General features: G+C 44.3%; 7 protein-coding genes across 7 annotated transcripts; 5 read left to right on the forward strand and 2 right to left on the reverse strand.

Moving 5' to 3' along the window:
* The first annotated feature begins 2,121 nt into the window (after positions 1-2,121).
* Positions 2,122-2,495, forward strand: LOC128726302 (uncharacterized). Its single transcript, XM_053820105.1, has 2 exons — positions 2,122-2,130; positions 2,199-2,495. The coding sequence occupies exons 1-2, from the start codon at positions 2,122-2,124 to the stop codon at positions 2,493-2,495; spliced, it is 306 nt and encodes a 101-aa protein (XP_053676080.1).
* A 1,188-nt stretch (positions 2,496-3,683) lies between these two features.
* LOC128724656 (uncharacterized) lies at positions 3,684-4,063 on the forward strand. The gene is made up of 2 exons (XM_053818379.1): positions 3,684-3,692; positions 3,767-4,063. The coding sequence occupies exons 1-2, from the start codon at positions 3,684-3,686 to the stop codon at positions 4,061-4,063; spliced, it is 306 nt and encodes a 101-aa protein (XP_053674354.1).
* Positions 4,064-5,060: 997 nt separating this feature from the next.
* On the forward strand, positions 5,061-5,453 carry LOC128726839 (uncharacterized). Its single transcript, XM_053820673.1, has 2 exons — positions 5,061-5,069; positions 5,145-5,453. Exons 1-2 carry the CDS (start codon positions 5,061-5,063, stop codon positions 5,451-5,453), a joined length of 318 nt encoding a protein of 105 aa, XP_053676648.1.
* A 3,172-nt stretch (positions 5,454-8,625) lies between these two features.
* Positions 8,626-9,101, forward strand: LOC128724657 (uncharacterized). The gene is made up of 2 exons (XM_053818380.1): positions 8,626-8,646; positions 8,766-9,101. The coding sequence occupies exons 1-2, from the start codon at positions 8,626-8,628 to the stop codon at positions 9,099-9,101; spliced, it is 357 nt and encodes a 118-aa protein (XP_053674355.1).
* A 1,091-nt stretch (positions 9,102-10,192) lies between these two features.
* LOC128727013 (uncharacterized) lies at positions 10,193-10,777 on the reverse strand. Its single transcript, XM_053820869.1, has 2 exons — positions 10,639-10,777; positions 10,193-10,563 (listed from the first exon to the last, which is right to left on the reverse strand). Exons 1-2 carry the CDS (start codon positions 10,775-10,777, stop codon positions 10,193-10,195), a joined length of 510 nt encoding a protein of 169 aa, XP_053676844.1.
* Positions 10,778-17,657: 6,880 nt separating this feature from the next.
* LOC128723415 (toll-like receptor 13) lies at positions 17,658-21,539 on the forward strand. Its single transcript, XM_053817152.1, has 5 exons — positions 17,658-18,092; positions 19,346-19,475; positions 19,552-21,008; positions 21,089-21,216; positions 21,290-21,539. The coding sequence occupies exons 1-5, from the start codon at positions 17,658-17,660 to the stop codon at positions 21,477-21,479; spliced, it is 2,340 nt and encodes a 779-aa protein (XP_053673127.1). The 3' UTR covers positions 21,480-21,539.
* A 1,976-nt stretch (positions 21,540-23,515) lies between these two features.
* LOC128726401 (uncharacterized) lies at positions 23,516-24,206 on the reverse strand. Its single transcript, XM_053820207.1, has 2 exons — positions 24,121-24,206; positions 23,516-23,943 (listed from the first exon to the last, which is right to left on the reverse strand). Exons 1-2 carry the CDS (start codon positions 24,127-24,129, stop codon positions 23,602-23,604), a joined length of 351 nt encoding a protein of 116 aa, XP_053676182.1. The 5' UTR covers positions 24,130-24,206; the 3' UTR covers positions 23,516-23,601.
* Between the last annotated feature and the right edge of the window lie 3,621 nt (positions 24,207-27,827).

The following is a 27,827-nucleotide window of genomic DNA, read 5'->3' on the forward strand; positions in this document are numbered from 1 at the left end:
GTTGCAATACTATACACATAAAAGAAACAAACAAATATGAAATGGGTTTGACGTCTTTAAGTGGTCTTGTTCGTACAAGAGACATCAACGCTGGTAACACGCTGAACCCTGGAAAAATTTCTTCACGGTGTCATGAAAATTCAATAAAAATACGTGTGACGTGATTTTATTAGTTTATTTTTTTATAAATTTTATATCGTTCAACTACGCTTGACGCAAATGGAAAGGAGCCAGGGATACGATGCCTAAATTTCGTGCGTCGTCAAAACCTTAAACCGTTAATAGCGAACCGGTTTGAATTTTCATAGTCACATAGCCTACAATTTTTCCATGACGTCATGAGCTCGAACATTAGTTAGGTTCTAGCTCGCGAATTAGACCTAAAGGGCTTGTATAAAAGGAAGTGCTTGTGATCGGAACAGCATCAGTCAAAAACGAGTTTTCGATTCCGAAAGGTTTTCATAACACTACGGTGTTCCCCAATCGAATGAAAATGATGAAGGTAAGTTTACAAGAATAGAACTACCTATTCAATGGTAGGTAAATTATAATGGACACTCCAATCTGTTCCTCAGCTTGTGTGCATGGTTGCTTTCATCGCAGTTGTGGCCGCGATGCCCAACGAACCATCCGTCCGTTCCGGGCCAGTACCGATGCAGCTTCCACTGGTTCCGATGAGGCAGTTGGTGAAAAGAGCTGTGGCTGCACCGGAAGCGGTAAACACGGTTGTAGAGGAAGACGTTCCAGCTCAGGAGAGTCCTCTGGAGGCCCAGGACGACATGGACAAGGCTGAGACATTCGGCTTCGGTTACCATAAAGTTATTCACGTAGGGGTGCCGTACTCGTACTATCCAGGATACCACCACTATCCCCGGTACTTCCACGGCTACCACCATTACGGACACTATTGGTAAAGGGAAAGCTTTGTGTATAAAATGCAGCGAATAAAAAATTATGCTTCCTAAACAATTTGTCTTTTCAATTATTATAAACAAAAATATGGTAGCGTTTACTTAAATATACGGTGGATATCATTGTTAAAGATTACTTTCGGGGAGAATGTCTACCATGTGGTTCGTTCATTTCGATAAATTTACGGAGCCATGATGTGATGGTCATTCGATGGTTGTTCTGGCGTTTAAATCTAATACTATATTTATGAAATGTGCTCACGTATAACAGTTCTTAATGCAAAACATATTGAACTAATCCATGTGCCAAAAAAGCTCTATGGGTTGAAAATTATGGTTGCTTTGAGAAAAAAATAGATAATGAAAAAGTTATTTTACTTCAATTTTTTTTATATCTCCAATAATTTTTTGCAGATAAGGAAATTTTTTTTAATCCTTTAGAATTTAAATAAGTTACTTGTTAATAATAACGTGGTAAATTTAAAAAAATATTGATAAAAAGAACAATATTTCGACATTTTTACACGAGATCGATTATTTGTTTATGAAACTCCGTTCATAAAATATTCCCCTATTCAAATATATTGAAAAATTAAAATAAAAACTGTTCCATTCCACTTATTAGGAGATGACAAAATATTTCCATAGTACAAAATATCAGCAAAAGATATAAAAATAAGATTTTACGTTTACTATAATTTAACATTTATTTTTGGAGCCACATTCAAGAGGATTTTCCATGCACAATTCGAAATATTTTAATCGAGATATTTTTACTCAGCTTGATGTTATGCTATATTGGTGTAAATATACTAAGCAAATTTGTCTGGCATTAGCACCAAATGCTATGCGAACTCATCGCATGGGAATTTCCATTTCTGAGAATTGGGAAAAACAAACCTTTTGGGACGAAAGATTGACATGGGTATTAATGTGCTAATTATTACGACTAGATTAAAAAAACTGGCTGAAACGGTTCGGCGGAGAAATGAATCCACGCCATCCAATTTCTCCAAAAATCTATGCTTATCGATACCGTGCGCTAGTGACGTCATTGGAATTTACGGTGAGAGGACTGGTCCCTCGGGATCAACACGTAGTCGTGTTATAAAAGGCGACTTCGGACAAGTATCTTCATCAGTTTACGAAGCAATCTCTGCGCGAATCAAGAGTTTCCTTCTTCTAGAAAGCAGCCAAATCAATAATAAAAATGTTCAAGGTATGTCTAAGCTGATTTTTCTCTATTTTCTGTGCAGAATCCTAAACTCGTCTTATCTCTCCCTGTAGGTATTGTGTTTGCTCGCCATCGTGGCCGTGGTCTCTGCCGGTATCAGCCAACCGAGAGCATCCGTCCATCAGCCCAGAATCGTGAAACGAGAAGTGATCGAGCCTGCAGAGCCCAGTGAAGCTGTGGATGCAGTCGAAGCCCAAGACGACATGGACAAGGCAGAAACATTCGGATTTGGTTATCGTAAAGTGATCCACGTGTATCCAGGCTATCATCACGGATTCTATCCTGGATACTACGGCTATGGCGGCTATCCGGGCTACTATCACAACTACCACCATGGATATTATTACTAAAAAGACGCTGAATAAACATACTTGAGTATTTAAACCCAAAAAAAATTTATAGTAAGTTATTGGCTATTTGAAATGAATTAGAAATAAGATGTTTATTGAAGGATAATTTCACTTAAACGTAATGCTTCTCTCCATCTGTTCTCGATTAAAACACTAGTGGATACATAATAGTGGATAAAAGAACATTAAAATCAATTCTAGATTAGTAAAGCTGCTTAAACTGATATATGGTTGGCCTCTTGAAGAATTAAACCAGTTCTTTTGCCTGAGGGTAGATAGCAAAAAACTGTAAAATTGATTGTCTTAAACGATGAATAAAAGTTTGGTATCTTCTTAATTGATTCTCACGACGATTTCCAAATTTAACCAACGATTTTAATCCGGTTATTCATGAATAACGTTTTTTGTTGCACAATTTAGCATTCAATCAGTGTTTTACTAGGTTGCGAAATGTTTTTTTAATTGTTTTATATTTTTTTCTCACCCATGTGATAAACACTGTCTAATACTTTTGCAATACCAGTCTGGAACCTGGTATTTGAAGCTTCATCCAAAACTTGAAACAAAATGCAGATAGAAATATATTTAAATGAACAAACCATTACTATGGATGCTACATCTTCCTTTCATTCTAGGTTAACTTAAATTTGTGAAAAGTCAATTAAATTAAGTCTAAAGTATTGACTTTGACTTTTTTTAATCGCATGCTTTATGTTGAACAACCTAATCACGTTGTACAGTATATAAAACAAGAAGACATGCTTCAGCATAAAGCTCTTGAAAAGCTTTTTTCAAGAACATTTAGTTTCCAGTACACGTAGTTAGAATAAGCATAAGAGACGATTCTCTCTCAGCGCCTAAATACGGGATGCTGTAACATTTATGTGTTCCAAGTTATGATTGAAATAAAAATTCCTTTTCACATACTTTGGCCTGCATGTGCCAAGTGTATACCTAAGGAGAATGTATAAGATATACATGTGTTAGCTACATGTATGTACGCTACTTTTCTCTTAATTATCCCGTGACGTCAATGTAATATCCAGAGAATGCGAATGTGAATTTGGCCTGGAGGGTATAAAAGCAACAGCACGCCACACAGTGCATCATCAGTCGAGCTTTAGCAAGTGCATCGAGCATCAAGCCATTTTGAGTTTCGGAAAACTTCGTAGCCAGTCAGTAACAAAAATGTTCAGGGTACTTTTCAAGTATATATGTAAATATGGCGAAGCCATCTCATGTAACCATAGCCAAATTCTGTCTGTTTTCAGATCCTGTGCCTGTTTGTTGTCGTAGCAGTGGTCGCTGGAATGCCCCATGCACCGGAATGGCAAGCTCCTGGGCCAGTTCCCATGGGGCGAATTGTAAAACGTGAAGCCCAGGGTCCTTTGTCGAACGGGCCTGCCAACGACCAGGAACCCGGTGCTGCAGTAGCCGCCGAAGACGATATGGACAAGGCGGAGACGTTTGGCTTTGGGTACCATCATTACTACGCCTATCCCAGATACTACTATCCGAGCTACTACCATGGATACTATCCACGTTATCACTACGGTTACTATTGGTAGCAGACCTTGAGGCGAGCATTTGAAGCATTTAAATAAATTATTATTTGAAAAATGCACAATTTGTTTTATATTGTTTCTGAATCTATGGCAATTCACTTGGTTTTAGGTAGTTTTGGTAATTGGAAGAAATTTGAATGGTATAAATGAGTTAACATTATTTCGATTTATTAATACTTACATATGATGATATTTATAGGTTTGCAATTGAATATGGCTCACGTACTTGCCATTTAGTAAGCTGTCCTATGGAAGATGGATTCATGAGTGCTTAGCATGGAAACATCAATCGTCTTTCTTTGAAAGTCCTTCAATAAAAAAAATGCACATTTTTTTAATCCTTTGTACAATATATTTGTTTCATCTGGCACCATTTTTTTCGAATTCAACAAATGTGAAACACTTGTACACAAACTTATATTGTAAAACGTCCGTCAGATTCACGATGCCCGATTGCAATGGGCACAATAAAATTGCAGTAGGAAAGCTTTTGCGATCTTTTTTTATGTGCTGCTGATTTAATTCCTTCAATCAGGAACTGCATCAAGACATTTTATCAAACACTCCCACGTGCTGTCTTAAATCGCAATCCTGGCTGATGATATCATACAAATTATCTCTTTTTGGCAGCAGCATCTGAGATGTTCAAGGCGCGGATCGCTTGACGCAAATTATCCCACCTCGGGGATCTTACACAGATAGACACAACAATTATCGTTAGGTACGAGGGGGGCCAACACGATGGATTGGAAACGGAAATTGAAAAGTTGCTAGTTTCTGTGGCTATGGTCTTTTGCTTCATTGGCTATAAGAATCAAATCTGGATCTAGTGACGTCAAGCAAGATTTGACGCATCGGGCCAAGCTCATCTTCCAAGTATATAAGCGAACGCTATGCAGGGAAACCAGCATCATTTAATTAAAATCTTTTGAACAGTTCCCTTCGGAGGGTGCGCTTAATTAGAGCTTAAATTCAACAGAATATTTGAGTGCCAGTTAAAATGTTCAAGGTAAGGAAGCTAAACATACACAACGTAAAAACAAACGTTTGATTCTTCGCCTTTTTTTAATTTTACTCCTTGCAGCTACTCTGCCTGCTTGCGGTCCTTGCCGTAGTTAGTGCTTTACCCGCAACAATTGAAGACGCACCAGCGCATGACGGAGTCACGAGAAGAGACACAGTTGCAGCTGCACCGGAGCTGCAGGCGGAAAATGAAGATGCAACGGTTGCAGAAACGACATTCGAAGCACAGGATGACATGGATAAGGCGGAAACATTTGGATATGGATATCGCAAGATCATCCACGTCTATCCAGGCTTTTATCCACGCTACTATCACTACGGAGGTTACTACCCCCGATACTACTACGGGCACTACGGACACTACTGGTAGACGAAACGCATCAGTGACACATATTTTGCTGATTGTCGATTGACTGCACAAACACACCATTTATGCTGAGATTCATGTGTACATTTATGCACATTTCGATATCATTTTGAAGAAATAAACATAAAACATATCAAAACATTAAAGGAAATATTCGTCATCACATCACATGGAGCAACAACTTAGAACCAAGCCTACAGTATCTCAGATAACTTTCAGTATTATCTAAAAATAAAGGAAATCGACACTTTGGACACTACTCATTCAAACTATAAATTTAAAATTGAATTTGTTACTTTATACAGCACATTGTGTTGGAGCATAAAATCACACGTAAGCCAATAAGTAACACACATAATGGCAACTAATCACGGTTTTACTGAGAACATTTCTTTGGTACATCAGTTTGACTCTTCTTACATGGATTGACTAAGCTAAAATCACTTAAACTGCTTAATATGTTTCAGGGCACAACACTGTAATAAAACTCTGACATTCATACCATTTTGTATTGAAGCTACCATTTTTCTGCATTACAAAAACAACAATAGTTCTGAAAACAAATTATACAATTCTTTAACTAAGAAAAGTTTACCTAAATTATGTATATATATATATATATATATATATATATATATATATATATATATATATATATATATATATATATATATATATATATATATATATATATATATACATATATGTGTATATATATATATATATTTATATATATATATATATATATATATATATATATATATATATATATATATATATATATCAGTGATTGTTTGTTAACATAAATGATTTTTGACATTTGTTGCTCGATATGAAAATAAGTTTTCCAGAATTTTGTGAACACTTGTTACTCTCGCTATGGTTGCGGGAAAAATGACTACCAATACAAGGAGTTATATATTCAATACCTATAGCAGAAATGGTATCACATACACCAGGCCCGAGGTCCCTATGCGATCCAGGAGCGACCCTCGGTAGGGTTGGAGACTCCCGGACTACTAACACTCCCATCATGTTTTGGCTTTCCAGATGGACATTTGGGGAAACAGAGGCTCGGTATTGGATTATGTATATACATACACTTTTATCTGGGCAGACTCCAGGGAATATGTAATGCTGTATATTAAAAACCACACAGACAAACTTTATATGTTTGATACAGTACTTCTCTAATACGCTAAACAGGAACGAAGTAGCTTTCTTTCGCCATTTTGTTTACAAGTCTGATGGTTTTTTGCCTTTGCTTGTATGTGATAATTAAGGCACTAAAAAACATGAAAATAAACTTTCTTTTTACTAATCAATTCACAGTGCTGGTAAAAGTTATAGGTGCTTTACTTCTGCTGCAGCATTGCCTTTAGAAAGTCCGAATTTCGTTGATGAGCGTTAGATTTTCTTCTTGTTATTTTGCATCTTTTTTGTGTAGTTAATCGCTCAACATCAGAAAATGCCCATGGGAATGAAAAATTGTACACTCTATACAGGTCGCTGCGCAGCTCGGAATCCGTTCTTCCTACGCGCTCTTCTTCGGGGTCTTTTTACGGTATTTTTGTGGGTCTCCCAAATCTTCCAGAGATTTCTCGAATCCAGTTCAAGGAATCCCCGGAAACTGCCGATTGACGTCAATGGAGCTGGTTGTTTTTCAAGTCTCCCCACGAATGAGGACGTTGCATTGGATGGGAGTTCGGTGTTAACGAACGCACTCTTGGAGCACTCTGGCGGCGATCGCTTGCCGAAGGCGTATGATTCCGATAATAAATAAGAAAAAAGATGTCATTCGTTTTACTACATTCTGATTTTAAAAGTTTCTAGAGTATCTTTGCGCATTTTCATCTTGCGCTGCAAGCATCGAAACTGACTTATCGTGTCATACGAAACTGATGCGCCTCCAGCCTTGCGAGAACGGAAGAGGAAAATTAATGCTCGCATGGTCAGTACACTCGCACGCAGGCCGTCTCCATGGTTGGACCTTTGGAAGGGAGGATCGCTTTTGATCCGAGTGTGAGATAGGTAGCTATAAACATTTTTGGGGCTTTTAGGTCGATTTTTATGAAATTTCGCCGTTAGGGCTCGGGTTAAACTGGTTTAGTGACGCAAATCGAAGTTTGTGGGAGCGAAAAAGGTGAAGATGTGTGTTGCAGGGCGTGGGGATGCGAATTTTCTGAGCTCAGGGAGTGGGAGATTGTTGTCCGGCTGCTGGATGTTCTGCACGCACTGACTGCAGAATGGTAATGAATTTTCGAAACACTGTTTCTGATTTATGTGCCCAGTTTGAATGTATGATAATTACCCTACACATTTGAAGTATGCATCTTATTGATATATTGATAATGGGTATTTTAAAAACAAACAAAATTTCCTCATACAATGCATTGAAACCTAACAACTGAATGCTGTACACTCCACATCATGCTGTTGCTGATCAATTGCACCGCTTTTTTCCAGTAGCGATCCAAAATAGGTAGCATTCATAAATTAGCATGTTTAAATAAACATTAAACTAGTGGATGACTGAAGATCGTTCCATTCATGCCAATTTATGCTAATCAGTCGTTTGATGGGCATAATATTCGCTGTTGGACAGAGAATCTATGAAATTCTTTGAATGAATAAAATGTATACGCTTGTTGGGGTTAAAACTGAATTACAACAATGCTTAATAAATAGGTGATATTTTTTTTTTGAAAACTAAAGCTTATTCATATGGTTTTAGATCACTGCATGATTAATCATTTTGAAATGATTCTGGAATATTTAGATGCACTTTTTGTACTTTTTTTTTGTTGAAAGCGAGCTACTAACTTTGATGTTTTTAAAATTTTTAAGGGGGGAAACCAGTAAAGAACAAATTGGGCTTTCATAAATCGCACTTTTAAAGCAGGGTTTTGGAGTATGTATGACGTGTTGTATATCAATAGGCGTTTTAGAAGACTCGTTGGGTTTTCGTTAGGAGTTCGCTACAAGCGTTCGCGATACAAACGCAAATCAATTGTTTTTGAGGTGAGCATGTGCCACTACGGTTCGGTTTGGAGCACACAATGGTCAATTGTTTTATTATTATTTATTGAAATCAATGCAAGCTGAAATGCAGGTTCGAAATGCAGTATTATGGATGTACCCTATGGCAAATTGCGACGCTAGAAATTGAAGCACCATGTCGATACCATCAGTACAAGTTTGAACGTTGCTGGGGTTGGTATTTCTAGTGCACGTTGGATTTATTTGAAGAATGGTGAGTTGCAAATTACGCGTATCCAAGGCATATCATTCTGAAAGTGTTGTAAATTTTTGTAGCATCGTCAACTAATTCGGATTTATCTGATTTGCCTCGTGATTAGAGTCGCCTTTCAACAGCCCGTCGAGCAGCCCATTGAAACGTTACTCGACGAGGACAAAGCTCCGATACCGGCAATTTATAACACTCCTCCACAGCCGGCAGTGAAAATTTTGCGTGAGACTAGTCCCATAACGGAAAGGGAAAGCATGAAGATGTCCGGCGATATGCAGCAGTCAGAATCGTACACGTACAGCTACTACCGGCCACTGTACTATCCGGGGGTGTACTACTCATACTATCCCCGGTATCGTTGGCCCAGGCCCTACTATTACTACAACTGGTGGTACTACTGAGTCGATGCTTTTTGTTCGGATGCCGGAAACGTTGGATATTGACGATGAATTGTGACGATAAATTGATCTATGGTTATTGTTTCACAAAAAAAACGCTCCAGGAAGCACAACATATTTGATGCCACAAAAAAAAACGACCATCAAACATTACGTCAAAGGAAGATTGATTGCATGTTAAATTCGAAAATATCTCAAATCTAGTTATGGAACAATTTATGAGCTAAATTAAAGCAACTCTTCCCAAGGACATGCAAACTAACTGCTAGATGAATTACGCATGTATATACCACTTTGAAGAACGCTTTTTCGTGGATACTTTGAAATTGCAATTTGAAGATCAATCAGAAGAGTCAAAAAACTCATAAATCGGTACCAGGAAACCACACGCACAAATTGCACCAAGCACCACGTGCGCCGATCACAAGCTAATGGTAGGAAATAAACCGGCACCGAAGTTTAACCCCCCTACAGCGTTTAAACCCAAATCGAACGCACCCAGGCGTAACTTGGTCATTTGGGAGTGTTACTAATAAATAGGCACTGATGCAATTTTCTAGTGTTAATTTCCTGTACACACTCCGAAGTGCGAACTCGACCTTCACCTCGAAATGGAGTGTCTCTGTCGGCAATATGCATTCGTTCTGCTATGGTTGACATTGGTTTTGGTGCGTGATCTCTTCGCCTTCGCCATTGAAACGCTCTGGCCCGAGGCTCAGTGCATCGTTCGGATGGAATGGAAAAAGTTCTTGCAAGCTGTGCTACAATAACTAAAACCGATGTATATATATATATATATATTTTGATGGAAAAGTATCACAATACGTTCGATGATATCTCATAAATATTCACGTGATCCCGAAATAAGCGACAAAGCCAATGAAAAGAAATAATAACACCTCTCCTATCTCCCGCTATCGTACATGTCTAGTTTGGTTTTTGGGGGGGCGTTTTGGGTCTCCTCTCGTGAATTTTGCACAACGTTCGCCAAAAAAAAAAAAAAAACAAAACACGACAGCCTCGTGGAGCATCCTGAGCCTACAATGCCGCGTATGCCGCGCTACCGCTCGCTAGTGAATCTGAAATTTCGAAACTCAGTTTTCAGGCAGTGGATCGTCTACGTCATCGAGCGAAAGGCTCGTCTTGGCAGGGGCGGACGTAGATGAACCGGCCGAGTCGGACGACGATTGGGAACTCACCGGCGTCAGCGAACCAGACACCTTCAGGCTGCCGGTGTACGACGACGGCTTCGACTCGCTGGAGGAGGACGATGAGTAGCTGCTGGAGTAGGATTTGTAGCTTGGGTACGACGGATGCGACGAGTAGGATGAAGACGAACTATCCCAGCCCGAGTTGTGTGAGTTTCCGGCGTGTTTCGCTAGCAGGAAAAGCTTTCCAGCACCGACTCCTAGACCGATCCCCTTAACTACTAGGGCACCGATGCCGGCCAGTCCGGTAAAGATCACTGCGGGAGAAACACACGTAGGTTAGCATGTGGCAAACGTCCAACTCCAGGGGCAAACCAGAGGCGATTCTGTACCGGTTTTTGGATCAATATGGAACGCAGATTCGGCCGTTTCTAGATCGTTTGTGTCGTTGTCTTCTTCCAGCTGTTCACTCCAAACCAACCCCAGAATGAGGACGAACAGAAGTGTGCTGCTTGCTTCGAACAGTTTCATTCTGTGTGTTTTGGTGTTTTGTTATTTCTTTTACGAAGAAGCTCACTTGCACTGACCGCGCAGCAAAAGCGAAACGAACGTTTACTCGAATATTCGCTGACTACTAAACGCACCGCTGGCACTGCGTTACTGCGTTACTGCGTTACTGAAAGATGCACCACCACCACCTGTTGCTGTGATCGACTGACCCGAGCTGAATACCCCTGAAGCTTTTTATACGACACAACGGCAGCCTCTTATCGCCATGCTCGGTCGCGATCGAGGATCCTTCAATCCCCGGTCGGGCCGTTGTGTTTTTTTATGCTTCTTTCATCCGAGCCCACCCAGCCGAACCGTACCGGCGCTCGAGTACCGTGGCAGCATCGATCTTTCGGGGACTGGGCTGGGTGGGGATGAGAGGACTCCGATTGCCGAATCGGATCGGCTTTTCCAACCGGCCCGTACCGAATGAGCTCGAATGGGCGGTTTTTTCCGGTCACAAATCGACATGGTTCTCGGTGCTTTAGGCGCTGCTAGGACGAATTTCAATTACAGTACGGCATTAGCGAGCGGAAGTGTGTGGTTCTGTTTCCTTGGAACCATAAAAATTGGTGATGATTTATTTAGCCAGCTGTAAGACACAGCGGTGACGAGTTGATTGTGAAATGAGGGTTTACACAGCATTCAAAGGAGTCGCATAAGGTGGTCCGGTACTCTGGAGAGGCTGACTTTTCACCTTCTAAAGACCATCCATTGGCGTTATGTTGATAATACAGGCTTTAGTGCAACGTTGCGGAGATTTCGGTGACCTTGAACAACTAATGTTGTGCTTGTATGCAACAAGCTCATCGCCCTCTGGCGTACGGATGGCGCATTACGAGCCCAAAATGGTGGCTTGCCAAATTCTCACGTGCCTCCCGTAACAAGGCGCATTCTGCTCAAGAGGGCACCGTTGGGCAACAGCCACCACCGTAGGACTGAGGACTCGCCCCAAACCACCGCAACAGTTCCAGAAGGACACTTGACCTGAATCAGCTCAGCCACGTCCACGAGCACGTGCGGCAAGCTGCAACATCCCGAAGATGCTAGGTTCGCTAATTGGTTGGTTCGGTGCTGGAGAGCACTCCTTCGCCGCGTTGTTTGTTGGCTGTGAAATGAAGGGGTTTTGGTAGAGTGCATTGCGATGGACGCTCGGTGCCGTTGAACGATGCGCCTCACCTGCAAGGGCACAACCGATCGAAGGTCCTGATAAGTCGGAATATTGTTTGGAAAATTACTGACCTGTGCCGTGGGTCACAAGGGTGCAGATTTAATAGTCACACTGCTGGTCCCACACGATTGGCAGCTGTGGGCAATAGGCGAGGTCGCCGTCTTCGAAGGCTTAAACCGTGGGGCGAATGGAAATCGACGAAAATAATCCCACAGCCTCGGTGGACCTGCTTAGCCGGGGGCGTGCGTACACACGATCAGAGATTCGTTCCAATGACCGATTGTTGACGCCATCAGGATGACACCACGCTCGAGCTGCGGTTGGGCGCGTGTGAGATAAACGAAATAGGTTGCTCTTTGGTGGCTTTGCACACCGAAACTAGTTTTCGGTCACGTTTGCATACGATCGATGCGCATTTGCCGATGCTCATGGTGTAATAAAACCAAAACTTAAACACGTTTGCCAGTGGAGAGAAAATTCTGACCACATGACGCCGTTTTTCTTGCGAGTGTCCGTTAGTCCAGAGCGCGCAGAAATCTCATCTCTGATTTACGCTGGAAGCATAATTTATTCGAACGATTGCATAATCGTCAGCCAATCGTGTGACCTTGGCTTTCCCTTGGGCCACCCGTAGACCTTGAAAAGATCACCGTGACAGTCCACGTGGGGCATCGGTGGGCGATGGAACTGGCCCAGTTTAGGGCGGCGCGATCAAACTCACGTTGACATTGGGGAGCATCTCATTTCCATACGAACATTTTATATGTGGTGAGGCTCGATTCGAGTGGACTGTTTCGCATTTCGAAAGTTGAACGAACATGCGAGAGCTTGTAGATAGAGGCGGCTTCGAGCGTGGTGTGAAAATGCTATAATGGCTGCTTCCGTTTCGTAATGGATAAGGCAAAAATAATCATCCGTCTCCGAGCTGTTTGATGCAGCTCCGGAGCTCATCGTATTTGTTTTCGAGACTTGTTTTGGGAATATTTCCAATGCACAAGGTTAGCCGATGCAGCACGGATTGGAAATGATATTCAAATTAAAACGCATTCGTTTTCATCCGATATCTGTTGATAGAAACAAAAGGACATCCAGCGTAGCCATGGAGTGGCCAGGAAGTGAAATTCGACGTTTTTTTCGTTGTGATCGGCCTTAACGATCCTATCGATCGTGATGGGGAGGCCACCTTCCGGCACCTCTTTAAGCAACACTCCTTCTCTCTCTCTTTCTCTCTCTCTCTCTCTTTCTCTCTCTCTCTCTCTCTCTTTCTCTCTCTTTCTCCTTCTCACACTTATTCTCAGTTCGGTAATGTTCTACACGACCCGGCAGCAACCTTGAGGATCATGTGCAAATATCAAATATGCTACCCGCTAATGCACACGGTAAATGACGCCCCATCATCATCATCATCATCACCATCATCATCGCCATCATCAACACACCTCGGTCGCGCGAATCGAGAAAATGGGTGTAGTCCCAGACCGCGGGAAGGCCAAGCAAATTGTTCAACGTGTAGTGGCATAAAAAAAACCCGAGCAGAGAATCGATTAACACAATTTGACCGCTCAACGGGGGGCTGGATTCGGTCCATTCAAGCGTGTCCGCTACCCGATGTTCGATGGGTGTTGGTAGGGTGGTGAAGGTGCTCAGTTAGCGTAAGCTGATTCACCCCTCAAATCCCGGATGCGCTCCCATCGTTTGCCAACGGTGCCCAGTTGCATTATGCAATCGGTCGCACGTCGTTGATAAAGCGCCCAGGTGCTTCCTACGCCACGCCGACTCGATTGATTGAACGGATATTTGGCGATTCGTCTTCAGCTGGCTTGGAACGCGCGACAGTGGATTTTACGAGCGCTAAATTGTCCAAAATTCCAACCCATTAGCAGACCGCAAGCCACGGACTCCACAGTCACGCGAGGATGGATGCCCTTCTCTAGCCGTGGCACATAAACGCACACATCCACGTGCCCATTCCTTTGCTTCTAGCCTCGAAAGGCGCCCCGATCGCAGAAGAAAGGGAAGCGAACTTCGGTGTTAGCTTAAGCCGGTTCGCCAAACACCTGTGGATCCCTCGCCGATCGCGATCGTACCCGTGGGCCGTATTGCGAGACTGTCGGTGCTTTCTGGTGCTAAACACCAAACCCTAGCAACCGATTCAGTTGGTGTTGGTTGGGTGAGAAACAAAAAAAGCACGCGGCCGAAAAAATGTGGCACCCCCATCGCGCTTCAGAATACGCGGCGCTGAAATGCACCATGTCACAACCGTAGCCCCGTGCAAACACGCGACCCCTTTTGGGTGGAATGGCGTTTGGAAAAACAAAATCACCCAACTCCCCACCTAAAAGCATTGCAGGAATGCATTTGCGCGTGCGTGTGCAACGACGCTTGCATCGCGCCTGCACCGGTGTAGTGGTGTTTGCGTAAAGCGCGTGCATCGCTTGCGTTTGCGATCGTCAGCTGACGGCGTCGGGTTTTGCTGTTTTTCTCTGTCCCGCCTGTTGCCATTGGCAATGGGTTTCTCGTTGTGCAGCCAGCGGCTATTACGATCGAGCTTTAAGCGCCACTACACGAACACCAACAAGCGGCCAAAAGAGAGGGCAAAATTGATCGCGCACATGGAGTTTGTGGAGGCGCTTTTTCGCGGTTCACCATCAGTTCGCGCCGTTTGTTCTTCGCAGGTCGACCAGCGCTGAGTGTTGCTGCTGCTGTGGTCCTTTACTTGCCGTTTGGTTGTTCTTGTCGTGGCTGCTCAGCAGCAGATCGTTTTCAGCAGCGTAATCTTTGCTCTTTTCAAACTCCACGACTGCAGGCGCAATGGCGTGTGCCAGTGACGTGTGTGCAGTGAGTGTTTTTTCTAACCCATCCCGGAACTGGACCATCTTGGCGTGTGTTAAATAATTGTTAAATTGTGCTTTTTTCCGTGTTTCATGACATCACACCCCTCACTTTGGATTGGGCAACACGCAATGCGGGTCCGCTAACAGATCATGGTCGCGATGGTGGACGGACTGGCGAATGCGACGAAGTCACCGCTCGATTTTACCGAGGCCGGACACGCCACCCTGCAAGGCTCACCCGACCGGTACGACCCGTCCGGGTCCGAGCTGGGTGCAGCGGCGATCGTAGACGGTTCCTTCGATCTGCTGGTGAAGAAGTTTTGTGAGTTTTGCCCTACCAACACCGGTGCCGGGTGGCTGATCTAATCGCTTGGTTTCTTACCCTTTCGCTACCAGTTCGTGTCGGTGGTGCTGTTCATCTATCTGGTGCAGATCGTTAGATTCCTGACGCTGCCGTTGCGCGATCGTCTCGAGCAGCGGGAGGAAGTCCAGCGGCTCAAGCGTTGCTGCATGATCATCGTCAAGGCTATCCTGTCTGCGAGTTCAGCTTGCTAGTTTTCCAGATTCCACCCTCCTTGCTGATATCGTTTTGTGTGTGTGTGTGGGTGTGCGAGTGTGTGATTTCAACTCCGTAACTTTGCAGCAGAGGGCGTTTAATTAATTTCTTATTGTTTTGTTTCGCGTAGTCCAGCAAGCGGTAGTGAAACTATCCACGTACATCAAAAGCTGCCCCCACATAGTTTCCCAATCGTCCGATTTCGATGCTCTTACCCGGCTTCCTTATGACACCGTTTTTATGATGCAATTTCCACGCTTCGTACGCGAGCGTGAACTAGCGACCGTGCTACTAGCGACCGGCACGCGTGTACGTGCGCGTAGATTGACGTGTGTAGCGACTGAACCCTGCAGCAGCTCCTACGAGTAGCCAAATTTGATTTTTATTCGGCGCTAACGAACGGTGGCACGTGATTCAATTCGAAAGTGACACTTTTGATACGTTCGGAGCTTTAATTTTTTTTCTTCTTTTCGGTTATGCACTATCACCCGCATGTTGTCCCTCTGTTGTATCTGTGATTACGAAAAAAAAACCCCATTCAAGCGCTATTCAATCGTGGGTTCATACGCGGGCCTGTTGAAGGAAAGTGAATACTGCACTATCGAACCGAAATGCGTTATGCGGTCGGCGTGCAGTTTAGGTCGCATAGCGATGAATTCGTTATGAAGGTTAAGAGTTAAGCGCTGCATCTGGCTAGCCCGTAAGATTGAGTAGGTCACTGCAAACGAGACGGCGCTGCGTCCATTAGGGGCAGGATTTAAAGCATAGATAGATAAAGTGAGCAAAAAGTGGCTCGTTAGTGGATCGAGTAGGAGAAACGGAGAAAAAACAAATAGTATTAGTTATCAATTCATCCAAGCAACAACAAAAAAGGCACCCCGTTAATGCGAATGTTTCTCCGTTTCGTAACGAAACGAGTGTGAAACCAAAAATCCGTGAATCTGTTACGAAATGTGCACGCCGGTGACACAGGGTCGATGATCAAGAATATCGTCATGGTATAGAGATCGGGACTCTTGAGCCTGTGGTGTAAACGATCAAAGCTTCCAGCAGTCAGGCGTGTGCATGTTGCTGATCTCATATGCTTTACGTTCGTTCCCGGTAACGATGCTGTTGCTCATTAAGTTGAACCGGTTCCAGGACTCGGCGACGGTTCGTGGCCTTGAAAAGTTCGGCCATCCTTGTCCGTGGACGAAACAATGCGATGTATGCGGCGGCGGGAACGAAATCCCTTCACCTTACAACAAAAACGAGCGAGCTCGATGAACTTTCGACGAAGGTCTAGGGAACGACTTCCTGAAGAGTCAGGCTCTCCTTGAGGGATGCAAGTACGCGAATAAACTGTATTATTAAGGTTTGCAATGAAATGAAGACGTGTTGCACGGGTTTACAAATGAATTAATCTGCCAAATTGAGAAATATACACGTCAAAATGCGGTCTGGCTTTCCCTAAATAAATATAAAACAAAAGGAATTTCATCAGCAGAAAGCTTCTAAAAAGCTTCGAAGCTTCGAAGAAGAAATCCTCTGACAAATGAAAAACTTTCATTAAAAGACAGAATATATATAGAGTGAAGAAGCATTTATTTTACTCGCATTAGGAGCAAAATAGAAATAAACAAAAATATCCTGTTGGGTGATAACATTTCTGCCGATCAATTCGGGATCAACAGTTCGGATTTTCCTAAAAGCTTTGAAAAAAAAACATCCCTTATTTCGAAAATTTTCTATATGCTCTCCTGTTCCTTTGGCGAAGAAAATTTGTCGAAATGAGAAACGTTTTTCTTTCTACCTTTCAGAAAATTCGGATACTTTTCCAATTTCCGCTGGAGTATGAACGAGTTCAGATTTGTTTGTTTATTGCTTTATTGAGGTCATTTGTCTGAAATCGGTTCACCAACGGATGATTGCTAATTTAGATCCTCTTCCCTATCGCATTTATCACCGGCACCTTCGGTGGCCCTAAACATATCGATTATCACAGGCCCTTATCGTCCGACGCGAAACCCTGCAATAGTCGCCCTAGCTAACGGAAGCCTTCAATGACCGATGACGATGAGATGGTTGTATCGTCCATCCACCCAAGCTCCACCCCAGACGCTTATCGATCGCCTTACCACGGTGTGCTATCGCTTCCAGATAGCTAAAAATGTGGTCCGAATTGACCAGCCAGGCCGTCCAATCGCACCTGATAAGAGCGAAAACCGCTACCAACCATCGCGTTCCAGTGCCACCGGCTCAGCCCAGGCTCAGTAGCTCGGCAACGGTTCGTCCGCAAACGTTGTCCCGGGCGCCGATCGAATGGAAGTGTCGGAGACGTTCCGAAACCTCACCGTGCTGCTAGTTCTGCTTCTCGTGCTGCCAACCGCGCTCCGAAGGATACGTTTCGTGGCGGCCAACCCGCCCGTTGATAGCACCGACTGCGATCTGCTCGGTTGCGGTGGCACCTACGGTTGTTACGGCAATGGCTGGCCAAACTATCTGCCCCGTACGCCGGGCGGCCGGTACAACATCCCGGTGAGTGCGTTCCACGATGGGTCGAGTTCCGGTGGCCACGCGGAAAGTCAACCCGAGTGTTTGCTCGGAAGTGCCAACAACTATCTGCCCTGGGTGACGCAGGAAGGCCGGTTAACCGTTCGCAAAGGACGTCACGCGCTCGATCTGTCGAATTTGCGGCTCAACGATCGAGGTGTACGCAGTTTGGTGCAGGAAATCTCGTCTTTTGTCGCACTTGAAGTTAGTATGACTTGTGCTTGTGTGCACGTGTGTTGTTTTACGTCCGGTGACGGTAGCTTCAGCACGAGTGGTTTGCGGATGTTTTGATTCCTGGCGGCACATTTGGTCCCTTTTTTCGTGCCAATCGTTCGCGGAACACCTCACAATCAGTGCGCTCTCGAGTTATCGCGCGGAAACGATAACGACAACAAGTGTGTGCATGCGTGCGTGTGGCTGTGAGTGTGATGGTGTGCATTTGATTTTTTTTTATCTTAACGCTAACAAACCAAACCGGGAAGAAAAGCGTAATTACTCCGCCGAAAAGCAATTGATAGCAAAGGGGGCGCTCGATGATGCGGCAACGTGATGCTGGTGATTTGCGATTTCCGTAACCTTGGCAACGACTACGGGAGCCTACTATCTCCGAATCCGTGTTGGGCCATCTATGGAGAGGGTGAAAAAAAATATGAAAGCTCGTTTTTCAATTTAGATTTTAAATTAAACATAAGGTCGGAAAAATTGACTTACTAACTCAAAGCTTTACTGGAAATCGCCTCAAAAATGCGGTGGTTCTTATCAATGTTTTTGGGTGGAAATGGTTTTCCTTCATTCCGACTTATAGTAAGAATTATCCTTATCCCGATGATCGTTGGTCGTTTCGTTAAGTTGCTTGTTTTCCTGCTGTCTTTAATGCCTAATAGCGTGCATCCGCGGACAAACGTACCTAATCTAATCCCGGTGATTGAACCGAAGTGTTTGATGAAAGCGCATTCCAGCTCTTCAGTGGAGACTAAAATAAAACCACTTGAGTGAGGGCCGATAAACACGCAGAAAAAGGTGTAGAACTAATCCTTAAGCAAGGCTCGTGAAAAAAGTACTACTCGCAGCAAACCATCCACCGAAGCCGAAGCCAGACGTGTGGCGGAGATTGTGAAGAAAATAAGCAAAAAAAAAAAAACGTACAAAAAAATGGCAACGCGCGCTAAGCCGAATTTGATATTGATAGCGTTATCGATAATCTGTGCGAATTAGTGTTATCTGGATGGAGAATGGAAGGCTTGCTGTCTGTAAGGGAAGGAGCACTCCATTCGCACGCTGGAGATCTTTTTGTAATGCTTTCTTATCGCTCAAAACCATCGATCAAAAGTTCGCAACCGAAGCTTGCCTAAGGGTCCTGGGAACACTTGGGGCGTCTTTTTGTTGGGCGGGCGATATCAAAACCGACGCTCGGATGGTGCGTGTCAGTAATTGGTTTGTTTTTGCTCCATCTACAGGAAGTACTACATCTAACGTTGGCCCGCAATGAACTTACACTCGTACCTTCACCTGCGCTCAAAAAGTTCCCAAACGTGCGGCTTCTGTCGCTGAATGGGAACTTCTTTTCCGTATTTTCCACCGAACAAAGTAAGTCACCAACAACGACTCACGATCGCGAACCGTACATGGAATTATTCACCTTTCTTTCGGCTTTCCTTTTCAGCCGTTCATAACCGCTTACCAGCTCTGTCCGGATTGCGAGTGTTGGACATGCGCAACTGCAGCCTTCGAACGTTGCCGGAGGAGTTCTTCAGGAACGTCGATCTACACTACCTGTTCCTATCACACAACAGCATCACAACGTTGCCGGCGGAATTATTCTTCCCACTGCGGAACCTCCTGCATCTGGACCTCGCGAACATCGACTCCCGCCGGTACGGTGAAGAACGCATCGAGAACCCATTCATGAAGCTGATCGCAGGCGTAGACCTCCACCAGAGCCTATTCTACCCGCTCGTGAACCTCGTGTTTCTCGATCTCTCAAACACACGCCTCGAGATGCAAGCATTCATCGCACTACGATCGATCCAACGCCGAGTCCGGTACGTGAGCTACTGCAACATCGGGCTGCCCGCGATCGTCGACTATCTCTTCCTCAGCAAATCCATCGAGATGCTGGACATCTCGTACAACGTCGGTGTAGCGCAAGCTCTTCACGCAGGTAGCTTTGCGCTGCTCGCAGGCAGTCTAGAGGTGCTCTACTTCAAGGACTCGATGGTACAACAGCTCAGCTGGCTAGGTGCGCTGAGTAAGCTGCGCGTGTTGAACCTGCGTGGGAACATTCTGCGTACGCTACATCGCGAAAGCTTCGTCAACCTCACTAACCTCGAGCAGCTAGACCTGAGCTACAACTACATCTCGGCCTGGAACCAGCAGATCCTGACGCAAGCCGGTGCGCTACGGAGCGTTAATCTACGCAACAACAGCATCGTGATCTTGACCACCGACATGCTGTACGACTTTTCGCGCCTCTCAGCGATGGGACTGGGTGGAAACACGATCCAGTGTTCCTGCAACTACCTGAAGCTGCTGCGTAACATCGTGCACAATCGAACGGACGTACCGGGTGCCTATACCATCTCCGCTGAACCGCTTGTCGTGGATAAGCAGGGTGTGTCGGCGACCAAGCTGTCACTCCAACACGTCCAGCTGTTCGATTACGACGAGTCGGAGTACTACTGCATGAACTTCACCAGCAACGAACGGATGGATCCGCTCGGCTTGCAGGAGTGTGTGGTGACGGATGATGAGCTGATCAATGCGGATCTTTCCGAGGAGGACACCGTGGAGGAGGAGGAACACGCGAAAAACCACACGCTCGTGTACATACTGGTTAGTGTGGCGGTGAGCTTGCTGATCGTGGGCGCGCTTGGGCTGTTCTACTACTGGTTCCACATCAAGTACTTCTTTAAGATCATCAAGAACTCGGCTGTGTTGAGCTTTTTCAACGACGACAAGCTGTACCTGGACAAGAGTGGGCTGCTGCGGGAGGCCGACTTCCATTATGACGTGTTTGTGAGCTACAGCAATGCGGATCGGACGTGGGTGTTGGATCAGCTGCTGCCGAACATGGAGGGTGTGAGCCAAATCAATCTGTGTTTGCACGAGCGTGATTTCGAGGTGAGTGTGTACACGATTGTGTCCTTTGAGAGCGTGTGATAATGTGTTTGTTTTTCGTTTGTTTTCTCTCTCCTCACCAGGTGGGGTACGGGATCCTGGAGAACATCATTTCCTGCATGGATCGATCGCGCTGCCTGATGCTGATCGTCTCCGAGAGCTTCCTGCTGAGCCACTGGTGCCAGTTCGAGATGCATCTTGCTCAACACCGGTAAGGATGGCGATGATTCGTGCTCTGGAGCCTTGTGTTATATTAATCACAAACGTTCGGTTTCTTTCTTTAGACTGCTGGAAACCCGCCGAGACGAGCTTATCCTTGTGCTGCTGCAGGACATTCCGCGGCGCAAGTGCCCGAAGACGCTCAGCTACCTGCTGAAAACGAAGACCTACATCAAGTGGCCCACCGGTTCCGTGGACGAGCAGGTTGTGTTTTGGAAGCGATTGCACAAATCGCTGCTGGCTGTGCACCGTTGATGCAGTACCGTCGAACATTAGGCGCACGTCGTTAGCGTATTTTGTTTTGTATCCATCGTTTTACGGCCTTACTCATGATTGATATAATGTATACATATTTTAGAAATATATAGAAGTGATGCTTTGAAACCACGAGCCGATCGGTATAATTGTCTTTTTTTATCATTCGAAACATGGTTTTGGTTCCCGTTCAACACGTGAGTAGATTGCGAAACACGTGGCGCAAGTTGATTTCAAGCGCTGGTTCAAATCCGAAAACACAATCTGGCCGAACAAGTTGAGAACAGAGAAAATTTTGTTGCAAAAGTAACAGGAGAGCATACCATTGAAGAGGTGAAAAAATTTTGAAAATTTTGAAAATTTTGAAAATTTTGAAAATTTTGAAAATTTTGAAAATTTTGAAAATTTTAAAAATTTTTTAATTTTTGAAAAAAATATTTTTTCAAATTTGTCACCTCCTCGATAGCATGCGCTCCTGTTACTTTTGCGAAAAAATGTTCTCGTTTTTTAAATTGAAAATCAGCCCGGTCGAGAAATTTGAAAACGAGAAAATTTTTCGCAAAAGTAACAGGAGCGCATACTATCGGCGCGGTGAAATATTTCAAAAATTTCAAAAATTTCAAAAATTTCAAAAATTTCAAAAATTTCAAAAATTTCAAAAATTTCAAAAATTTCAAAAATTTCAAAAATTTCAAAAATTTCAAAAATTTCAAAAATTTCAAAAATTTCAAAAATTTCAAAAATTTCAAAAATTTCAAAAATTTCAAAAATTTCAAAAATTTCAAAAATTTCAAAAATTTCAAAAATTTCAAAAATTTCAAAAATTTCAAAAATTTCAAAAATTTCAAAAATTTCAAAAATTTCAAAAATTTCAAAAATTTCAAAAATTTCAAAAATTTCAAAAATTTCAAAAATTTCAAAAATTTCAAAAATTTCAAAAATTTCAAAAATTTCAAAAATTTCAAAAATTTCAAAAATTTCAAAAATTTCAAAAATTTCAAAAATTTCAAAAATTTCAAAAGTTTCAATAATTTCAAAAATTTCAAAAATTTCAAAAATTTCAAAAATTTCAAAAATTTCAAAAATTTCAAAAATTTCAAAAAATTTCAAAAATTTCAAACTTCAAAAATTTCAAAAATTTCAAAAATTTTATTCACGTATAGATGGCGCTGATGCTATAACGAAATTGCATTATAGCGAAACGTTTCAAGCAACGCCATCTATGAGTCAGTTTTTGGCCACTATCCTACTCCATCAGCCAGTGTTATACGGTGTGGTTTTTTTGTAGTACAGTTTGTTGCGCTGCATTTTGCTACCTCTCAGCTAGTATGTTCTCTTGTTACTTTTGCACAAAATTTTGCTGTTTTGGGTGACCAACGCGCGCGAACAATTTTTGCCGTTCTGTGTTTAATTTTTTCCGCTTTGCACGGCGTTGGGTATTTCGGTTTGGAAGGTCATATTCTTTGTGTTTCTAGCTTCTACTATTTTCCCCAAAACGTTGTGGATACTATTTTCGGCAAGTTTCAATGTATTGATCCTACCCGATGGAGGGAAAACTGGAAAATTTCTTTCATTTCGGCAGGAAACCTGCTGTAAATCAAGCCCACGTGCTGCAGGGCTTTTCTCAACCTTGTGATATATAATACTTGCCTTTTCTAGTTCTAGTTAGTGATATAGTATACCGTTTCGGATTACAGCGTTTTCGGATCAAGATCTAGCTAGCAAAGAAACTCGTAAGAGTGCTGCATCATGAACTACTTTCATTTCCTCTTCCTGTGGCGCATAATAAACGTTTCCGCAAGCCCAATTTGGAAATAGGAACAGCTTTTCCGCACCTACCTAACAGTATTACAAAACGCTGGCATGCAGAAAGACAAAAATGGAACTAACACCAGAGAGATATGCTTAAAAATGTTGATTCTTTATTCGTAAAATAAAATAGTACTCCAGGATAATAAATATTACGGTCCAGGTGATCTACAAGGAGCTCATGGCTCAAGTCATAGCGTCGTGGGAGGGTTTTGGGTGAGGAAACATAAAGTACAACATAAAATGCATTCGTTTCTCGGATGGATGCTGATCACAGTGAGGTAGAACAGATGGGTTGAATCGTGCTTTCGCCTTATCCGTGATGGTGATGGTGATGGCCGTGTCCGTATCCTCCGTGTCCGTATCCTCCGTATCCACCGTATCCACCGTATCCGCCGCCGAATCCACCGAATCCGCCGAAACCGCCGCCATATCCTCCGTAAGGATATCCTCCAAAGCCACCGCCATATCCTCCGTAGCCGCCGTAACCGTGGTGAGCCGTCTCAGCACCGGCCATGTCCTCACTGTCGTCCTCGGCTTGTACAAGCAGCACCGCTGGGCTGTCCTGGGTTTCGGCCGATGCAATTGGCTGCTGAAGTTCCACCGCCGGCATGGCCATTCCGATGGCAACGAGGCAGCTCAGTACCGCAATCAACTGTGAAGTGGAAAAAGTAACAAGCACCATCGAAAATTAGCAATTGATCAGCACACACACACACACACACACACGAACGGACACACACGCACACGTGTACACCCACGTGAAACATTGTGCGCAAAGAAGCGCAAAGAATAAACTACAGCACGATCGCTAAAACATTACAACACGCACCTTAAACATGATCGAGCTTTGTTTGCTTTCTTTCCTTTCCTGAACGATGAACCACACTTTGCTTGTGATGGAGCCGATTGGAGGTGTTTTGCTGTAGCGTTGACGAACGTCGAATTTTAACTGTGCCTAAACGAACCCACCGGCTTACTATTTATACGCCCGACACAGCCAAAACCCCGATGAGAAAAACAAAACGGCGAAATTCCCCAAAATTCGCCGAACAGTGCCCAGGGTTGATTTTCCGGTTTAGCTTACCCAAAAGGGAGTACCGCGAGGAGGAGGAAAATGGGCGGAGAGGTTACGAGGGATGTGACGACGGAGAGACTCATCGTCTCGCCGCCGGGTGGGGCCACCATTTGGCGCGATCGAGATTCGGTGGGTGGAAGATGAGGTTCGGTGGTGGAGACGCTGTCGAAGATAAATGAGTGCCAAAAGGTGGTGCCTGCGGGGGAGGGTGGATAGAGGGGCAAAAGGGTGGTGAAATGAATTGGTGTAAAGATTCACACACACACGCCAAGGGAACCAGGAAGAGGAATTAAACCTGTTGAAAGACGCGATGTTGTTGATGGAATATAGTTTTTTGCTGCTCGCTTGTTTGTTTTGTTTGTTTGCTTGGTTTGTATCATTCTTGCCTTTTTCAATAATATTCAATATCACGTTTACCTTCGCGGTTTTAGGCTACTTTGTTAAGCAAAAAGGGATTTTGCGCCTCACCGGTAAGTGGCCGTGAGCGAAAGAGATTAATCAGTTCTAGTTTTTGTACACTCGCACCCTAACCAAACAGACAATCATGCTCTGCGTTAGTGTTGGCCCTACATTCGAGCTCATTATGGCCAGTTAGCTGGTTGAAAGGTAGCAAAAAGGCTCCTTCGTCGAGTACCTTTAACATACATGCTAGCAGACGACCCACCTTCGATCGGTTCGCGATCACGTGATCGAAGTGACCGATTTTGTTCTTCACCGTGACCCGCCATTGTCATTGCGTGAGTGAGCAGAAAACCGCGATCGAGAGAACCAGCAAGTGATGGGGGAGGTAATTTTGGGGGCTTCAAACAGTTCAACGACTCACGCCCGAGCGAGACGATGGGCTTCAACGGTCAGTTACGGACAATTAAACCAACATGGTAGCTGCGGAAAGAAAGCAATTTTAGGACCAAGGAGTACACAGGTGGTTGGGTTATAAAAATGGGCATTTCTTAAATGTCTAGCAGGCTGATAAGCAGCAAATCGGAACCTGCCAAAAAAAAGAAAACTCTTTTAATATATTCGTTTTTTTTTATGGTTGATTTGGTTTGGAAATTTAATTTCGATTGCATCATGTTGTGAAAATGTTTTTAAAGCAGACAAAAAAGGCCACCAAACCACGAGTGTTAAAAGCAAACATGTTGTTTCTCAAACGCAACAACGCGTGGGACGATGTGGGGATTGATAAACGATGTCGGGTATCGGCGTATCGGCTTTGTTACACAACTGTACCGAAAATAGCAAACAAACGCCGGCATATCAGCTGTTTCCGAGCCTCTGGCTGGATGACTCAGAGACACAAGACGTCAGCCACACTAAAAAGTCCTTCCGTCACACGGAACGCAATCAAAACAAACAGTCCGGCGTCCGGCGTTTTGGGCGCGACACCATGAAACCGGCTTACACGAAATCTGCATAGTAGCCAGCCGCCTGCCCGAAAACCCCATACCGATCGCCATGCGCCGAAAATAACATTTATCGCGGGGTTCGTCGCTTGCGCGCCAGCACGGCGTTGAAGTCTTTTGTTCTCTTCGCTCTCTTTTGCGCCGCTTTACGGCATGGCATGCTGTGGGGCTCGTATAACGTGCAGTTTAATTTATTCTCAACCCAGCAAGGGCTACTGCGATCGTCGATCCGCTTACAACCGGAAGAAACGGCACAGGGAAAGAACGATTTTGAAAAGAGCAGGCTTAATTTTGCTCTCGCATCGCTCTTTATTGGGGCATCGGATGCGGTACGATGAGTTTGTTTACGATTCGCATCAGCAGCCTGCCTGTTCGGGGCTTATTTTGTGGGTTTTTCCCTCCCCTTCGAAAAGCCATCGCCGATCGGCGTCGTGCGTGTGCGGAAGCGGCAACCGAAAGATGGAAATATAATCAAACCACGCAGCTGCGGCTATTAGGCTGCGCGATCTGCGTTTGCGCTTGGTTCTTCGGGATGTGGGGTTTTCCATTCGCATTCGTTCGCACCAGACATGATAAGAGTAAACAACATCGCGTGTAAAGCGCGTTCGCTTTTTGGGCGGCGAAATCCACAGATCCGGCTTCTATTTTGCGCAACACGTCGCAACGGCAACAAGTAGGCGGCTAATGAAGCCGACATCGAAGGGTTTAAGCCCGCGTGCGGTGATCGGAGGATTAAACTCTTGAAGCGACAATCGAGCAAACGCGATCGAACGCGATTCTTTGCTGATGTGTCTTTTGAGGTAGGGAGGGTTTTGTGTGTGTGTGTGTGCGCGTTTTTCAATCTACCCCCCATTAATGAAGATCCCCATCCAGCAGTGCAAATGGCCAGCGGGGTTATTCGTGGCGTGCGATCTTCACCACTCTGCCGGATGTAGCAGAACGTTCAGTGGTTAAGAACGCTGATAATGATCTTTTTTCGTGTGGCGTGTGTGTGTGTGTTTTTTTTAATTCGCGTACAACCCCCCGGGTCGCCAGGGCTTTGGGAAGAAGCCCATGTTCACATGTGACTCCGCTTCCACGCCAAAAACACAAAAATCGAATGATTTGAGGTTGCGTTTGCGTTTCATCTCTCATCCACAATGCTCTATCATTCGACACTCGCTAGTGTTGGCTCAGTAGGAGGGGTGAATTTTGGCCACCCGATAGCATCTACCCTCTAAGCTGACGAAGGAACGGATTCTAGATGGCAGAGTGGCCACGATCCGCGCTACCGTGACGGATGGATCGCAGAGATTGTTGCTGGAGGGCTATCCATTTTTTTTTCTTCGCCAACCGAGCCTCGATGAGTTCTTTTTAATTTGTTTTCTATTAGCCACACATCGCCTACCCGCGGGGCTCAGGGAGTGTGTGTGTGTGTGAGCGTTGATAAAACCCACCATTATCGGCAGGATTGGGGGGGAGCCACGGCAATTAGTTAGGACAGGCTGAGTGGAAAATAATTGTAATGTTTACCAAATGTTAAACAGGGCTAATCCGGATAATAAATCATCTGTTGACATTCGCAAACCATCCGGTCGGTGGATTCTTTGTTTCAGAACCGACGCCGGTTTAGTTTGGCGAGCAAACAGCGAGCGTTTTTGTTTGCCCATTTCCCAATCACGGTCCGTTCCGGTTCAAGCAGAACAGATGATCCTCTGCTTCATGAGAGGATTTCGTGTGCGTAAAGTGTTCGCGGAAGCGCTTGGGTGGATTTAACGCCACCACATTGCCGTAAACCGTGGCTAAACTGATCAAAAGAAGATGATTTTCCAATCGCACCTCAAGAGCACTCGCTTGATTGTGCCATCCCACGCTGGGGGCACAAACGATTGAGAATTGGGCACTTTTTGTTGCTGTTGTTCTGGGCGTACAACCCTTTACGTCTTTTCAATCAAAATTCGCACCGTGTCAGGACTCTCATGATGATGGATGGCTGGCGGTCAGGATATATAAACGCAACCGCACCCAGAACGGTAGCGGTCAGTTTGGTGTTGAACTTTTGAACTGTTGGATCCCAAA

The sequence above is a fragment of the Anopheles nili genome, chromosome 3 (assembly GCF_943737925.1).
Source record: "Anopheles nili chromosome 3, idAnoNiliSN_F5_01, whole genome shotgun sequence".
NCBI lineage: Eukaryota > Metazoa > Arthropoda > Insecta > Diptera > Culicidae > Anopheles > Anopheles nili.

What these genes read in the sequence shown, in the direction of transcription:
- LOC128727013 (XM_053820869.1), bottom strand. Translation starts at nt 10,777, where the DNA reads ATGAAACTGTTCGAAGCAAGCAGCACACTTCTGTTCGTCCTCATTCTG. An exon ending in CCATATTGATCCAAAAACCG is followed by an intron (nt 10,564 to 10,638) that starts GTACAGAATCGC and finishes TTTCTCCCGCAG; the next exon opens with TGATCTTTACCGGACTGGCC.
- LOC128723415 (XM_053817152.1), top strand. Translation starts at nt 17,658, where the DNA reads ATGGAAGTGTCGGAGACGTTCCGAAACCTCACCGTGCTGCTAGTTCTG. An exon ending in CGTATTTTCCACCGAACAAA is followed by an intron (nt 19,476 to 19,551) that starts GTAAGTCACCAA and finishes TTTCCTTTTCAG; the next exon opens with CCGTTCATAACCGCTTACCA. An exon ending in ATGCATCTTGCTCAACACCG is followed by an intron (nt 21,217 to 21,289) that starts GTAAGGATGGCG and finishes TTCTTTCTTTAG; the next exon opens with ACTGCTGGAAACCCGCCGAG.
- LOC128724657 (XM_053818380.1), top strand. Translation starts at nt 8,626, where the DNA reads ATGTCGATACCATCAGTACAA. An exon ending in TGTCGATACCATCAGTACAA is followed by an intron (nt 8,647 to 8,765) that starts GTTTGAACGTTG and finishes AAATTTTTGTAG; the next exon opens with CATCGTCAACTAATTCGGAT.